The sequence below is a fragment of the Strongylocentrotus purpuratus genome, unplaced genomic scaffold, assembly GCF_000002235.5.
Source record: "Strongylocentrotus purpuratus isolate Spur 01 unplaced genomic scaffold, Spur_5.0 spur5_scaffold_4, whole genome shotgun sequence".
In the NCBI taxonomy this organism is placed as follows: Eukaryota; Metazoa; Echinodermata; class Echinoidea; order Camarodonta; family Strongylocentrotidae; genus Strongylocentrotus; species Strongylocentrotus purpuratus.
In genome coordinates this window covers 35,158,033-35,175,894 of record NW_022145610.1, presented here as the reverse complement: position 1 = coordinate 35,175,894, position 17,862 = coordinate 35,158,033, and the positions used below count along the sequence as shown (strand labels likewise).

The window sequence follows — 17,862 nt, the reverse complement described above, 5'->3', positions numbered from 1 at the left end:
TGTCCATCTTGCCCGCTGTCCTCAAGGCTCGAGGGGAAAACAATGATAATTGCAGTAATCCTATTGCATAAATGAGGTCACTGATTCAATGAGTAACCGAAACAACCTTTTTATTGCAACCAGCACTTTTAAAGGGGGTCAAGGAACTTAATTTCTTTTGGATGCAAAGTCAGTTGCAAAAGCAGTTCTTTTAGGAGAAATAGATCCCTCCATTTGCATGAGTGATGATGGGTAACTGATCATAAAGTTTGCTAAAAGATATACCGGTAGGTTACCAATTATAATGAACAGAGGGTTTATGATACAAATACGGGCTCACTGTATGTCTTCACATTTTTCTTAAAAGCCTAAAAAGGGCTGTGCTCGAATCAATAGAAATAATAAATGGAATTTAAAGCCCTACATCTGCCACAATTTCATGTAAGCCTTCTATAGTTCTATCCATGCACATTTCTATCATGGGCAGGCCACATGTATCACCACATATCTACATGTTGTATCAATATTTATATGTCTGTCTGTAATTATTTCTATCTGCTCGCCCATCTGTCTGTCTGTATGTCTGTCTGTCTGTATGTCTATAAATCTGTTTATCTTTCAATCTGTGAGCCGATTTTTAGCGCTCAAATACATCACTGGGAATAAAACAACCCTAAAGTAAAATTTGTATGCTACAATACATGAGAAAACAAACATTGCCGCTTGCTGGAGCACTCTGTGGGGTTGCTGGTCTTATTGGGTGGTGAGAAAAGGCTCTTTGTTTGGTCATGGCAGTGCACAACAATTCCCTACCACGTTTTTTGATGTTATACAGCCCTTCTAAAAATTTGATGGCACAATTTCACTTAAAGAGAAGGTTGAGTTCTGGGAAGAGGTGAAAAATAACTTGCGAGCGTTATCATTCGTATTATGCAAGTGTGGAAGAACATCAGATAAGATATGTTCCCTGAAAAGCATGGCTCTTCAAATGCCTTCATGTTCTAAATATGTCATGTAACATCATAAAACTCGGGGTAGGATTTTTACGCCACGTGTTGGGTAGTCCCATATACATCTTTCTGTGTACAGTGTTTGTAACTTTACCAAGACTTGGCCAAATTTCTTATCATTTTAATGATTCCAGAACCTTGCAAAACACACAAATTCTTATATGCTATAGATGATCAACCTTTTCTGGTCGATTCCACACCGTTTCTTTCACAATGCAATCGCATGACCAGAACTCAACTTCATCTTTAAATTGTATCATATTATGTGAAAGAGGATGCCATGTAAGACACACTTCAGCAAAGATCCCCCCCCCCCCCCCAGACAAATATTGATAATTGGGTTTTCTGTTGTACACAGTCGGTCACTCAATAGTGTCTGACAGTGAAGTCTAAAAAGTAAACAGGCTTCCTTGCATAATTTGAATAATAAGACACTGCTAAGTGCTAACATTTAAATTTCACAGACAGGACATACATGACATATTCATTCCTGTAAAGTTATACAGAATTTTATGATTGCTGCAAATGGGACAAAGTACCTTTAAAGGGGTTGGGAGGGATACAATATTGAGGTGGTGAAAGTACATCTATAATTATCAGAGGAAGTAATTCACCAAAACAGACCACATGTCCTTCCATTCCTCCCTGAGAGGTCACTTGGGGTCATTGACCTAATTACTTCTCTAGGAGATGGAGGCAAGGCAAGTGACTTCCTGTGCTGAAGAAGTTCACCTTGTTTATGTTCTGTCTGCAGGTCGAGGGTTCAAGGCCCCAGAGTCCTCAAGGGGGAGAAGTGCTCTACAGTCTAGTACCATCAAACATGAGGAAGGTAGGAAGCAGGAAGGTAAAAAGTAGGAAGCAAAAGAAAAGGAAGGGGAAGAGGTGAAGGGAAAGAGGTGAAGGGGTGAAAGGGAAGGGGTGGGGAGGAGGGAAGGAGGGGAAGGGGAGGAGCGGTAGAGAGGATGGGAATAGAGGGTGGTGAAGGAGAAGGATAGACAGAGATTGAGGAGGAAAAGAGGTCAGACTCTAAGAGGAAGGAAAGGATGGAGAGTAGAAGAGAAGAGGAGGGAGGTAAAGAGAGAGGGAAAGAACTTAGGAGCAGAGGAATGAAAGCAAGAGAAAGAGGATGCGGAAGAAAAGGATAAGGATGAAGGAGAGAGAGAAAGGGAGGAAGGTAAGTAGAGGGGTGGAATAGGGAAGAGAGAGAGATAGAGAGAGAGAGAGAGAGAGACAGGGGTGACAGGTAGAGGAGGACAATGACAAGGAAGAGGAAGAGGACTAGGATGAGGACGAGGAGAAAAAAAAGGATTGATGGTGAAAAAAGAGGGAATCAAAAATGGTAGTAGAAATATCCACAAGTTGTGTTTTTTTTAATATGGCTCATTTGTAGAGTAATGGTCTTGTAACTGGAACTGGGAGGTCCTGGGTTCATTTAAGCAAGTTAATGTGCTAGTGTCTTTTGGTAATTCATTATTTCGCATTACCATGTCCCTTGATGTCAGTCACCTGATTGCTTACTTACAAAGTGTTAAGCATACACACACTTTCTTAGCAGTCAAGTATAAAAACAAAAAGCATCAAACTCAATGCATGGAACAAACTAAGGGGGCCCTTTAAACATGATAGCTGCATCATGTTTTTTGAAGCTCCTTGGTACAGAACATTGTGCAAGTGGAGGGTAAAGATAAGCTTTGGTTTGACCCTATTGGGGAGTGCACTCTGAACTGAGATTGAAATCCAGACTGGTGTCATTTCTCAATTTCTTGGAGATGGATTGCTCTGTCTCAAAAGTGGGACACAAACAAGATAGGATAGGTGATCTTCCAAATGAAATCCTTCACACCTTGCAAGCTATATCACAAAATGAGTGGAATGAAGAATTTCAATTGAAATGCTGCGAACAAGAAAAAGTGGAAATGATCTCTCCGACCCCCCCCCCCCCCCCCCCATAAGACCTTGTACTATGTAGAAAAAGTAAGGATGGCATAATTTGTATATACACTTCAACTTCAAGGACAATGCAGTGTTACAAAAGCTTATGATATACTTTGCAATGATTTTTAGTTTTTCTTTCCTGGTGAAAATACATGTATCTAAATCATCTTATATCCTTGAACAGACAATAAGTTCACATATTGCTTGCAATAATACAAGAGATAGTAACAATTAATGGAAATATCTGGGTCTTCTTTGTACCCAGTGTTCACTCTAAATAAGGCTTGTGTTGACAACACAAGTTCATCTTCTTTAAAAAAATATGTCATGAAGGACTTTAAATTCAGGTCTATGTTTAGCTAATTCTAAAACCACAGCTCACCAACCAACATGTGTTTTGGGTTCAGTGTGATGATTGCTTGAGCCGCCACAAGGTCATAAGGTCATCTGAGGTCAGTCTGAGGTCATGGTAGTGGAAGTTGTATGGGGTCACTGATAGTTTATTTGGTGTCCTTCATGATTGTGTTCCCCCTTCCTTTGTTTTCATGGCTAAATGCCCATAGGTGTGCATGGAGTGCCTCCCACTTACAAGTATTAGCATGGATGAATCATGAATAGGCAGATTTATTCATTTTCAAAGATAAAGATAAAAATCATTGAACAAAAAACATGAAATACCTCAAACCAGTCACCTCCCTGCTCAAACTACCAATCAAGCATTAGCTTGGACTAATCATTTCAAGGCCTACTTCTTTCAATTCTGTAAACAAATTTAGCATAGTGCCTCGCTTCTAACAACTAGCATATATACTTTTGAATAGGAAGTTCAGAGTTACCTCCGACTACAGTACAGGCACAACATAATACATTACTTTGAGTCTCTCAATACTGTTCAGTTTCTGCAAACATACATGTACCCCCACAAAGAACCTGATCCCCTATGATTGATGTCTAACTTGTGTGCACTGCCCAATTATTATATAGTCTGCATAAATTTCCTTACAAGTGGCTATGTAAACACTACATTACTGGCTGATTGACAGGGACTTGATTGATTTGAACAAGCATATTACATTGGCAGTTAAAAAAGATTGATCGGTGGGCTCCAAAATGATTGAAAATGGAATGAGTAAGAAACTTTTAAATTCAAAATGATCTGTAGAAGTGCATGTTCTGAAGCACCTGAGTTCAAGGTTCAAAGTTTAAATAAGTGCATTTCCTTAGGATTATTCAATGCCATTTGTTCAAAAATTCAAATTCAAAATGGTTTAAGATGGAATCAGTAAAAACTGTTTATTTCTATATTTCAAGTACATTGGAATCGTACAAGTTTTTTATCAACCGAGTTCAACTTCAAAATAGTACATTTCCTTATGAGTACTTACATAAATAATAACATTAATATATAAACAAGCAATGTGAAAAAAACTGTTAAAAGTTCAATGTTTTCATTACACAAAGATGAAAATGAAACAAGGAAACTAGCATGAGTATTGAGCCATTACCATAAGGATTGGTTTCCGGAAACCAAGAGGCAGCTTCCGGTCAAAATTCGAGGTCTGCAATAAGCCCCGAGGTACAATAATCCAAGTTCTCTGTTCTGTTTTCTAGACAATTGCTAGGAAATGGGTGAAATTATTCTAAATTGAAATGGTGGCAAGGATTCTGATTTATTGTTGTATTGAAGATGAGAGCCATAGCCGCAAACCACAAGGGTTAGAGACAGTATTCTCTCTCTCTCCAATCTCCAGGGTGAAACTTTTGATTGGGGATAAGACCTATAGCGGTCACCATAAATATTCCTAGTGAAAAGGGCAGGTGCAACATATATAATAATTTTGATTTTATTTTCTGTTCCTTGCTTTCCATTGTGGTAATTTTAATCCAGCCTGATTAGACAATAAATATATCCATGTTCATGTACATGATACATGTACATTATGGATTCCCCTCCCTGCTCTAGCTCTCTCTTTCTCTCTCTCCCTCCCCTGTTCTGTTCTGTTTCTCTTCTTCTCCCCTCCCCTCCCCTCCCCTCTCCTCTACTCTCCTCTACTCTCCCCCTCTCCTCTCCCCTTTCTCTTTCCCTTTATTACTCTCTATCTCTCTCTCTCTCTGTTTCTACATAGATCTTCTACCTATCTATCTATCTATCTATCTCTTTCTTTCTTTCTTTCTCTCTCGCCCTATAATCCCTATCTATCTCCAATCCTCTTCCACTTTCTTCCCTCAATTTCTCTCATATTCTTTGGCTTTGGAGCTTTATTATATACCAAACCTACGATGCTCTTTATCATTATCATCTGGTTTCAGCAGATGTTCCTGTTTTAATCTCTTACCGGTATTCTCTATCCTGCAAATACCCCACCCCTCGTATTAAGAATATATAAATCAACTGATTTCATATCCAAATTCTTAAAGATAAAGACCAGTTATGCATATGGGACTACGCGACACATGCGCAACACGTGCGCGATATCTATCAGGTTCAAATAGATATAATATTTTACCAAATATATGAATTAGTAGGCGGTTTCTCTACAAAATTTGTATCATTACGGATTAGTCAAAACATATTCTTTCACATGATTGGTAATAAGAGCTTCCATTTCATTTTTTGAGATGGGGGCGTTTCCAAAACTGGTCTTCACCTTTAAAATGAATACTAATAGTACAAATTTCCACTTACCATGATAAGGTGAAGACGACATCTTGGCAAGGTGTATTTATATAATCCTGGGTATGTATCCAGAAAGAAAGTGTTCTAAATCAAGTTCCACAGTATAGAATCACTGATACAGTCTCTGCTCCATGGTCAAATTCTGTATATTCAAAACGAAGAAAAATGGGAGAAAAAACATTGAGAACACTTGCATTTGGTCTCTTTCATTTGGTCGAGGTAGTGTGACATTCAGAAACAGCCTTACAGTAGTCCCATATTGAATGAATTCTGTGTATTCAAAAGAAATTGAAGAAACATTGAGAATAGTGCTGTAGTCAAACGTTTAACCGTCCGGTATCCGACCGCCCATGGCGGATTCCGTTTTCAATTGGACGGTTTCGTTTTCCCGATTTTTTTTTTATTTTTTTTTTAATATTTTTTTTTTTTTTTTTTTTTTTAAAGTTTCGATTTATGCCCCTCCACCTGGCACTATGCCTGGCAATGTCTCCCAGCTCAGTAATCTGTGTGTTGACTAACCACTCCAAAACTAGAACAACACTCCAATTTGTCTGTCATCTTGGTTTGAAAGTAATCTTTATAATAGATCTCATCATCTCAATATGTAGTTTATAATAATAATTCATCCAACTTTTACACAAGGTTCTGTCCTAGGTCCTCTACTGTTTTTAATTTACATTAATGATCTTACACATTCTTCTAAAAACAACATTGTTACTATTATTTGTGACAAGTTCACAAGCACAAATCGGCCCCTTTAAATGCACCTCGCAGTTAAATGAAAGTTGCCGACAGAGTCGGTAAAAAAAAATTTAAAAAAAAAAAAAAACACGATATTTTTTTTTTTTTTTTTTTTTTTTTTTTTTTTTTTTTTTTTTAAAATCGTTTAACCGAAAACCGTCCGGTTTTGACTGGCGGTTAAACGGAATTGGAGATATCCGTGATGTTACAGCACTAATTGAGAATGCCCAACTTCTAGTCTGTTTCGTTCCATTGTGGGAGGAGAAATGAAATTCCTAAAAAACAGTTATAGTATCATACACACTAGGCCTGTCCTCATCAGCTCCAGATTGCCAATAGCCCGCTATTTCTGATTTGGGAAATAATCCCAAAGTTACAAATCGCGTCTTCATCAGCTTGAGACTTGACATCGAAACTTGAAACTCCAGCTCGAAAAATATTTTGCTCAGCTTTCGCGCATAGTGTGAGTCTTCGGGCTGGTGAAGATGCACCGGAAAAATAGCGGGATATTTTGCCAAATAGCAGGATATTTTGCAGATTATCTCAACTTCCCGCTAATTGCAACTTCAGGCTGATAAAGGTGCAAATGAACTTGACAATTTGCGATCGAGATAGTTCAAATAGCGGGATATTTGGCAATCTCAAGCTGATAAAAACAGGCCTACTGCAGCATAGCCTCTGGCTGATTCATTGGGTCAAAACCAGAAATGATGGAATGTCAGATGAAAGACCACAGAAAGTACACCGTCTTCCAAGTTCAGCCACAGAAAAAATTGTCAGTAACTGGGTTATGTTTAAAGGATGAAATATGTTTCTAATCTATATTTTTATTTTAGCTCTATCCAGCGAATTATTTTACAAATTATATGGTCCATCAAAAATAAAACTCAAGACATTCCTTGATGTGTTGAAGTCTACTATTCAAGATTAAAAGCACTTATACATGTAAGCCATCGACAGAATGAACAGATGCATTGATTTGAAAGCCTACATGTACATGTATGTACCATGTATCTGACAATCATACTGCCCAGCTGAACATTATTGTTATTTTTAAGAAAAGATAAGAAATTAAAAATTTATTGCAAATTATTTTGTTTTGATTTAATGTCCATATTATCAATTCACTTCTTGAAAAATTGTAGTAGCACAAAGCAAGTGTTTAGTGAGAAAAAAGCTACAAAAGCTGCTTAGATAGGCATTTAAATATAGAGTTTTAAAAGCACTTGAAGTACTGAATTTGATATGTGTCGGTCTATTTATAATACTGTTACTTTAAAGTTGATAGAGAACCCTCAAAATTGATGGAAAAATATTCAGCTGGAATGTAATTTTGTAGCACCAAGGAGAGGCCCCATTTGTATTCTGGAGGCGACGGTTGCTTTCGTGATCTGAAACCTTACCCCGAGAGGTGAAGAAAATAAATAAGTGAAACTTGAGTGGAAGCAGATCTTTCTCATATTAATGCACTCTGAATGTTAGGCAGCTATGGACGAGTGAGAAAAGCAATTAAAGGTAGAATTCAGCACTTTCACGTGGACTAAATGTGAGTGAATATTGCATAAATCCAAGCAAATTATTTTGACAATGATTGGAAGGTTTTATGCACAGATGAAGACCAATTATATGTGTTGATACTATTTCAATCCATTCTACTGCTTCTCTGGCTTGCTGTCCAAAGACTTTTAATTTTCTTGTTTTTCTTCCTAACTGTACACAGCGGTAATCCACCCCCCCCCCCCCCCCGATAACAATAACAATAATTATATACCTCACTTAAGTAATCCAGCAATCTGATTGGTCGAAATTGAATTCATAAACTTTAACTGTTCCCGAAAATTCCCGGTAACCATGGTTAAAAAAACAGTTCAAAATCCCAATAACCATGGTTATTGGGAAAATAGGTCAGTCTCCATGGTTACCCCATAGGTTTTCGTGCCAAATTCGTGCCTAAATTCGTGCCAATATGCATTGCAAAAGTAAAAGAAGGGCCTGTTTAATGGAGCAGCCGCGGAGCTTTCACCACGCAAAGCCGTTTTTAATCCATTTTAAAGTATATATAAGAAAAAAACTACTACGTATGGTACCAGAGCGCGATAGCCGAGCGGTTTAAGGCGGCGGTTTTCGTTACATCACCATTGTTGGGCAAGAGATCGATTTTTTTTTTTAAAATTTTTTATTATTTTTTTTTGGCATATAAAAGTATTAATGACTGCTTTAATATTTGAGAAATAGTTGTTTTTATACGCTCTCGGGAAGGTTACAATTGGGCTATTGCCCTCGGCACGCCTCGGGGCAATAGCACAATTCTAACCTTCCCTTGAGCGTATAAAAACAACTATTTCTCTCAAAGCAGTCATTAATACTATACTGTAAACAAATTTGATATTGGTATCACAAGGGTTAACTTTCAAGTTACAGATGTGCCCCTATTCAAAAGATTTTCAGGGGCGAATCACCTTATCACCATGAGCACCTTATTTTTCCACTGGAGAATGTGGGGGTGGGGGCAGTCGGGCAAAGAGCAATTCAACCCTTGTACACCAATACCCCTTTCAAACTGGCCTGATTTTCATCGGATGCATCTGGACGCATCCGATGAAACGGCCACCATGAATGCTACAGAGGAGAAAAAGTCGATTAAATAGCTGATGAAAAGAAGAGAAATAGGCGATTAAATTCTCCTGCTCAAGAGCAGGAGGAATTCTCATTCCATCGGTGTGACACCGATGAAAGGGCCACTGTGAATGCGTTCGGGAGAAAACAGCTATTAAAACACTGATTAAAATGGTCTAATGTCGCAGTGTATGCACGCTTTATCGTAACCAGTTGTGTTTGTTGACTTTTTGTTGAACATATGCTGCATACCAGCTAGATGGGGCACGGGCTTAATAATTACGTAATTCTTCACTTCCGGTAAGGGGTTGCCACAGCGAGTGAATTTCACCGGCAGTATGAAAGCGACAGCAGGGAAAACGGCGGTTTCACCTTTGTTTACATAAGGAAAATTCAATCGGTATTGTCATCGGTGTGATTCCGATAGAAGCCAGTTAGAAAGCAGTATAAGTTTACCTAGTTTGCAGGCACACTCCCTTGTCAGTTGCTGTACGTAATAGTGTCTGCACTATGAGACTAAGCTGACAGCATACTGCATAGGCTCTGTACTGTAGCTGCTTCAGAGATAGCCAGAGACTGACAGAGCTATAGTCTCTGCTCAAGCCAAGGCTTTAGGAATTATAGTAAAGTGTCAAATTGGAGTCTGTACCTGCAGACTAAAACTTATTTACTCTCACAAATCATCAGGGCAGCGTTTCACGAAACCATCATACATGTAAGTACAAGTTCGCCGACAACCAATCGAGACACGTGTACAATGTACTAATGGCGATTTTGTGAAACGATGCCCAGGACTATACTATATTTGGACAGAGTGATACCAGCAATCCTTTCCAAACAATGTCCAGAGAAACATGATCCCTCAACAAATGTCAAAGTGAAGTAGATCGATGCCAGGGATTTCGACCCATCCTCTTTGTAGTTGAATTCAACATGCATGTATACATGTACTACATCAATTCAAGAAAAGCCCACAATGAATGAATAAGGACAGGACCCTGTTTAATAAAACAAATGCTATAATTGTATGACAAATTAGCTCTCAGCCACTCAGATGCCACAATTTCAGTAGCTTGTAACAGTTTTATTTGTTATTGAATATTGATATACATGTACATGTATGTACATGTAAGAAGTATTTAATAAACAGGGCCCAGATTTCATACATGTACATTGTAGGTCTCTCCAGGGCCAGCCAAATTTAGCCAACGTTGGACAACATGGTTCATCCTCTTTTTACTGAATGCTTGCCCAACAAAGAAACATAGAAAATACTATCACCAACTGGAACCAAATTGGCTAAATTCTGTATAAAGATTGACTGTTTACATTGGACACACGTAAAATGCTGTTCTAATCTTTCCTAGCAACTCTCAATACATTCGATTATGAGGTGTTTTTTTTAATTGCATACATTTTTTCTTTTTGCCAATCCTGCTATTTTCCCCCAAATGTATTCATATGCCCAGAACATAAGATGCTCTTGGCAGCTTTGCCTGGTGCTTTTCTGATGCTTGCCACATACAATAAGCAAGGAGATACCAGCACTAGCAACAACTACAATACCAGGTTGCTTCCATAAATAGTGCATATTGTGTATCCAGCATATTATGTATCCACAAACAAACTTTTCTGTAATACGACCACAAGACTACCGGTACTTGCCCATATGGACATAACAAGATATCCGGTCAATAATAATCTTTCCAACAAGTTAAGTACAGACAGACACCTTCCTTTGTTAGAATAGTGAAATAAAACAAATTTTTGAGACTGATCCCTTTGACATATCCCCTCTCTTCCGTTTACTCAGGACTGAAACCGGTCACTGCCAAAGAACATCGCCCAGGGGTCAGTCAAAAATTCACACTAGATCCTGCAACTCAACAACTGATAGAGGGGTGTGTGTTGGTATGTACAGCCTCCATCATATCCTCTGTGTATAAAAGGCCTTGAGAATCGCCACACAACTCTAGCTGGAATTCTGCAAATTATTACTGACATATTTCTTCATTATGTTATCAACTTACCATGGACATGTAAAATTAACTTGCTGTGCACTGAATTCTCTAAATTCAAGTAATACAAGTACAGTGTAATACTCACAGAATATCCTATATCTTTCCTTGATTTTCAAAATATTAAAATCCACAACCAACATTGACACAGAGCAGACACCAGCAGCTTCTTCCAGCAGCATTGAACTTGCCCAGAGGAGATGCGTCCTCAAACTGTAAAGATGCGATCCAGACTCAGTCAAGCCAGGGAGATACAGTTGTTCTCCTGCTCAAACCAAGGAGATCTTCACATGCACAAACCGTTTCCTCCACGCTCCATCAAGCCAGGCACAGACCAAAACAGACAGAGCACAAATGAGCAAAACTTGAATGGGTGAGAGGAGGAGGAATAGCATTCCACTCCCTCCCAGCAGCACAGGGGGGCTTTTCTCTGGGCTGAGAGGAGGTGAGGGGAGGTGTGCAGGAGGTATGCAGGGACAAATCCCACACCAGGGCACAGGGGAGTAGATTGTGTCCCTTCTGGGGTGCATTGCTCCTGATGCATTCCACCCATGACAGGCCGAGATGAGATGAGATGAGCAAAGGAAGATGAAACATGAGGATGTTTTACCCCATCTTCCACCATATTCTCAACTCATCCTCCTTTATTCCTTGATCTCAGTTTGCTACTTTGCTTCCCCTTTATTTTCTTCATTCGATGCTGTTTCTTTCCCCATCTGTATCTCCTTACTTTCTATGATCTATCTTTCTATCTACCCTATCTCTCTTTCTATCTATCTATCTTTCTTTTATGTAGTTTTACTTTGTTACACATACATGAATGTGTTTTCCCTGTTATATCTTTTTTGCCCCCTTCCATATTTCTTCCGTCTCTCAGTCCCCTCCTCTCTCCCTCTATCCTACTCTCTCCCCTACTCCACCTCCCACTTTCCTCCCTTTTAACCCCCCCCCCCCCTACACTCCACTCCTTTTCCATCTCCCCCTCCCGCTTTCCCTTCCCTCCTCCATCCCCTTTCCATCTCCTATCCTTCCTCTCCTCTCTTTCATCTCATTTTCTCCATTTCTCCCTCCCTCTCTCTCACCATCCCTCTTCCTCTCCTCTTCCTCCAAGTCTCCAACCCCCCCCCCCCCCTCCCCCCTTCTCTCCCAATCTCCATCCCCATCTCCACCACCCTCCCAATATCATTAGATGATCATTAATCACCGGTCTCTAGAGGATCGGTGAAGATTTTTACATAAATTTGCAATCTTGCTACATTGTATGCCATAGTCAATGCATTCAGACCGTGGATGACTCAAAGACCACAACATAGCATAAATGTCAAATTTCCATGCAATTTTCTCCTCAGAATTGAAACATAATAAGAGTTTCCAAACACATACTGTACACGCTTGCATTGTGAATAGCAATAAGGAAATATTGCATTCTGTAAATAGATATAAAAGTCAAGCAAGATAAAAACTAAACAACTGCATTTGTCTGTTGAGCCAAAAGGGCTTTAAGTAAATAATTTCACATTATTATTTATTATTATTATTTTATTTGGCAAATCAAGTCACATAATACAACAATATAACAAACATGAATTGAGATTAAAAAATCAATAGAAAGCATATATAAATATTGCAATAGCAGGTGCATCCGGTCGAGCTGCCCGGGTATGGAAAAAGTTAACCAAATAACTGTGATCCGCAGACCTTCCTCCCCACACCCGACTAGATGCACCTGATATTGGTTAAAATAAAGCTTTAAAAAGAAAAGATAGATGAGAAGAAAAATGGAGGAAAAAGGGAGAAAAACGAAGGAAAAAGAAAAAGAAAAAAAGAAAAGAAAGAGAAAAAAAAAGAAAAAAAAGAAAGAAGAAGAAGAAGAAGAAAAAAAAAAAAAAAAAAAAAAAAACATTGCATGACAATTTTTTTTTAAATTGTGAATTCATGACAGGTATAGTAACATATTGTAACTGTTAATCATTAACACCATCATCACGTTGTAAAAAAAATATATAATATCATTATCATTATCGTTATTAACATTATTACTACTACCGTTACTATCATTATTATTATGATTATTATAATTTATATCATTGACATCAATATTTATATTAAAACATCAACAAAAAATTAATTTTCATTGAGAATACAATTTCAACAACAACCAGTCTCGAAGCTATTGCACGATCATAATATGTACAGATGAAGGTAAGCCCTATATCATGTTTATGAAAATATTAAAATTCAGTAATACAATTTTGGAATGGTTTGGAATGGTTAAAATGGACTGTGTATTATTTCAAGTACATATCATTATTGTTTCATATTATATAATGAGAAATGGAACAAAAATTATACGGTATACATCTCAGGTGGTTATTATGTGAAGTCTTATTTATAGAATTGAAGAATTATTTATTTATTTATATTTACATTTTTACATAGGGTTGACGCCATCCTCTTTCTCAATGGATGAAATAATCATTCTTTTTAACACTACACAGTATGCTGAGAAGGATGTTAATTCAACAAATGTATAAAGATCTTTCAATTCTTCATTCAAGAGTGTAAGTAGAGCTTACGTAACTGACTGGTCTCATCACTTGACTAAAAATGCAAAGGGTGTGGATTCAATCCCTGGCATAGCACTTGTGTCCTTGAGCAAGGCATTTGATATACATTGCTCCTTTCCATCCAGGTCTATTTGGTGGGATTAGCATGCGAGTGAGTATTTACACTGCATAGTGCATAAACCCGTTTAGTTTCTGCAGGCATTTCAGAAACCACACTCCAGAGGTGGTTTTTCACGATTTGGGTTTTCATTGTGATAAAGGCACCGTTTAACAATGTTAAATCTGAGATGCACGGCCCTACGTGTTATCAGTGTCTGTGATATGGTGTAATATTGAAGCCCTAACAAAATCGCGCTTCAAAATGATCAAGAAGTGCCTCAAAAAAATTAAAATGAGTGACCTGTTTTACCACACTTGTTTTCCCCAATAGACTGTAGTGTTATGAAAACCGTTTGGCAAACACAAAATTTGGTTTCTATTTCCAATCATAAATATCTTGATAATCAGACAGGCGATCGGCTTGTAATAGTCATGGGAATCCTGACTGACCTAAAGGTTTATAATTATCATTGCAGCATGAACTAAATCCAGGATTTTGTTTCAGAATCTGAGACAAAGTTACCAGATCCCTTTAATGGGTAGTTGCCTAGCAACTTCCAACCTAACTCCAGAATGTGAGAAAAGCATACAGTTTTTGCTTGCAGTGGAAATACAGCTATTCTGGATCAATTCATGTGGAAAAGTCCAGACCCTAATTGCAGTCTGGAAGTCTGGACTTTCATTATCGCTGACCTTCCTTGAATCATTAGTTATGGATTGAGGGAACATTACACAGAACTGATGAGAAAAAACCCTATACCATCGATAAGTTTCTTTCACATTCAGCTCTGGTTGGCCGACTTTGAATTGATCGCAGAAAAGGTCATCTATTGTGCCTTTATATGAGGTCTCTTATCCGTCAGTTTTCTCATTTAAAGGATAATCAATACGGAGAACAGAGTTCAGAAGTTTAACTGCTCTATCTATCTATGTTGCGATTAATGCATAGCTTATGAAATGCAGTTGTTGTGCATGAAAGGTTTAAGCTGTCCAACACAACACAACGCATACTATAATCCTTCGTGCTTAAATTCTACGCAAAGCATAAAGAATGAGTACTGATTGAACTATTGTTTCAAACCTGAATTAGTTCTGATTATAGCAAACACTATGGCCTGAATTCACAAAGGAGGTTTGCGGACAAACATAGCACATAAACCTAGGTTTGTTGACAAACCTCCTTTGTGAATTCTGGCCTATATGTTACATCTAGATAATTCCCATAATTCCCATATCCCTACTTTATGTAACCTTTCTCTGACTATAAAGCAAAATCCGGCTTTTATGGAAATCAAGATAAACCACACACAAGAAAATAAACAGGGAGAAATTTCTGCACCAAAAAATGTGAGAAATTACAGACATTTTGTCTGCTTGTTTTGAATTTGCCAAATGGATAGAAGAAGAATACAAACACAAACAAAAAGGGAAAATCTGCCTTTTACATTTAAAGACATTAATCGTCGCTGTTTTCACGAAGTGACGGTAGTGAAAAAAAATTGCATTCACTTTGCATTACGATTTTCCTCACTACCGTCACTTCGTGAAAACAAGGACGTAATAATTTCTGTTCATCCTCGCAATTTACTCTGATGAGTGCAAGACGATTTAAGCTTATTTCAGTATGTCTGTATTTTGCTGCTGTTCTTCAAGTTTGTAGAACCAATCATCTCTATAAAAACAATTTGTTTGAAAGTATTCTTCCCTTAATTATATTGTGTCATTTTCCACCAATATTTTCATATTATCTGTCCACTATCAGTTTCTAGCCTCTTTTTATGGAAATGGAATTATGGTGAAAGAGATAGACTCACCCTCATGACATGCTATAAGTGGCATGCAGCTGTACTGTATCCAAACACTGATATCAGGATGCGCAGAGATAAGGGGGTGATGCTCCCTAGGAAATTGATACGGTTGCCATGACGACGGAGGAGAGAGGGGGGTGGGTCAGAGAGATAAGTGTGTCATTCTGTCAGTCTTCAGTACTTGAGGATGGTCTCTGATAGCATCATCACGGATGTGGATCGAGGGAGAGGGCCGGATGGTGATGGAGGGAGGCGTTAATCTGCAAGAATAAGATGACATGAGAATGCAGAGTCAGTGCAAAAGTAGATGGGTGGTGTCATATGCAGTTTAACCACTTCGGTACTGTGGGCAGTTATAACCAAGCAGATTTTTTACATTTTGGATCGAGAAAAGCTTGCATGTCCTCTTATTATTTGAAACAAGCTTACAATGTCGACATCATTTAATAGATCAGTCACTTTTCTTCCAAAGACATTCTATCAAAACCTTAAAAATTGTAAAGTTACATAAAGCATGCTTGTATATGCCTGCATACACAGAGTGCAATCTCTTCCATCTCTGAACAGCTGATATATATATGCCATTCATCGGGTCATACATATATATGCCATTCATCGGGTCATACATATATATATGCCTACTAGTACTACAAGAGAAAATCTGAAATTTCATTTCTTCCTCTTCTTCTGCCTTTCAGCTCTCTTTTTTTTTAGATCTATAAATTATTGAAAATAACCTCTAAATCACATACGAAATAAACAACTTTCCCAACAACATCTTTTCCTTGAGTGAGTGCGAAGGAAAGCAAATGGCAGCAAATGCAAATATCGCCTTTTTCAGAGCCAGAAGGGTGATATCTCTGTGTTAAAGTATTTACATATATGTTAATGCCCTTCTGGCTCTCAGCAGACAACGTCATGTGCATGGATTGATGCAAACTGACCTGGACTGAATATATCTTTCTCAAATCTTGTTTTCTCCAAATGAAATCAGGCAGATAATAGATGCAATCAGTCTATTTTTAAAAACATTTGAGGGTCATTTCACTCCAGGACCTATTACAGCTGCAATGTTGCTTTTCGTTACTAGGGTTGATTGCTCTTTGGGTGCGTTCAAGCGATTTTTTCGAAGCTAGAATCACAAATCAAAACGCTGTTACAAAACACGGTTACTGCGGGAGAGCGTTCAAGCGATTCATCATCAACGCTGATTTCTATGGTATTTGAAGATCGCCAACAAGTTCATGTTTGTGTTTTTAAACGTTTATTTTTATGACCGACGAAAAATCGCTTGAACGTAACCATGTTTTTAACGTCTTTGAAAACCGTGATTCAAGGGTGAAAAAGTGTAGATTGAATGCACCCTTTATATAACGATCAGAATGTAGTTCATGATTTCTCTATGCACATCGTAAAACTTAGTAGTGATGTTATCAATATCAGAAGATTGTAAAACTGTTATTAATAATGTAATTAATATCACAAGATTGTAACACTGTAAGTATTAAAGTTATTAATATTAGAAGATTAATCAATATAGAAACTACATTTCTAATTAGTAAATTAATCAGGAATCCTTAATTCTCTTCTTGATAACAGCCTTATATCACAGTGCAAATTAAATCATCATCTCTTGATAACCAGAATGGGGCAGAGGCTCTTTATAAAGTGGTATAAGGTAACACCCTCCTTCTCTCACCAGATGCAATATTTGTTATCCATTCTTACAAGGTATCAATCTTGTCTATTACTACATAGTCATGATTAGCAAGGATCGAGCCTGGCCTGGTATTGCATTGACATTCAGTGCTATAATTTGGAACAAATTTTTGCTGTTCTGACAACAAATGTAATGCTCAAATCATGCAGTGAAAATACTCACACATAAATGTACATGTAGATATTAAGTGGATAAGCAAAGATCTAATTAGTCACAGTTTATTTCCTAACACTCTTTTTATCGATAATATCTCTTGAAATATTAAAGATGAAATGTTGTCTTCTCTAAGGCACGGAACATACAAAACTATGTACAATTATTGAATTCTTACCAAATCCTGACGTTTCTGGAAAAAAACTGCAAATGATATCACACATGATAATACTCACATGAAGTGCAAGTCTTAAAGGGATGTGCAAATATCTAATCAGTCACAGATATAATCCTGGAGGCCCTGTCAACTACACTGTACATCTCTTTTACCGGAGAGAGAGAGAGAGAGAGAGAGAAAGGATGAGGATGGTTCTACCAGAGATGATGCACAAGCATTGACTGAGCTAAAGAACATTGTTGTACTGATAGCATGGAGCACTTCCTGAACACGGCGGACCGAAAAATGAACATCTAACAATATTTCCTAGTCTATTTTTACAGACCCTAGATAAAGGGTATCTTGAAGTGCTCATCTCTTA

General features: G+C 37.8%; 1 protein-coding gene across 1 annotated transcript in view; it reads right to left on the bottom strand.

Annotated features, from left to right (window-relative positions):
• The window catches only part of LOC594385 (breast cancer anti-estrogen resistance protein 3), a 91,644-nt gene that overhangs the window by 58,472 nt on the left and 15,310 nt on the right, over nt 1–17,862 (bottom strand). Inside the window, exons 2-3 of the mRNA XM_030998232.1 lie at nt 15,457–15,710; nt 5,611–5,743 (exon numbers count right to left, since the gene is read on the bottom strand). Of these exons, the coding sequence (XP_030854092.1) occupies nt 5,611–5,632 (22 nt within the window). The 5' untranslated portion in view covers nt 5,633–5,743; nt 15,457–15,710. The remainder of the gene's footprint in view (nt 1–5,610; nt 5,744–15,456; nt 15,711–17,862) is intronic.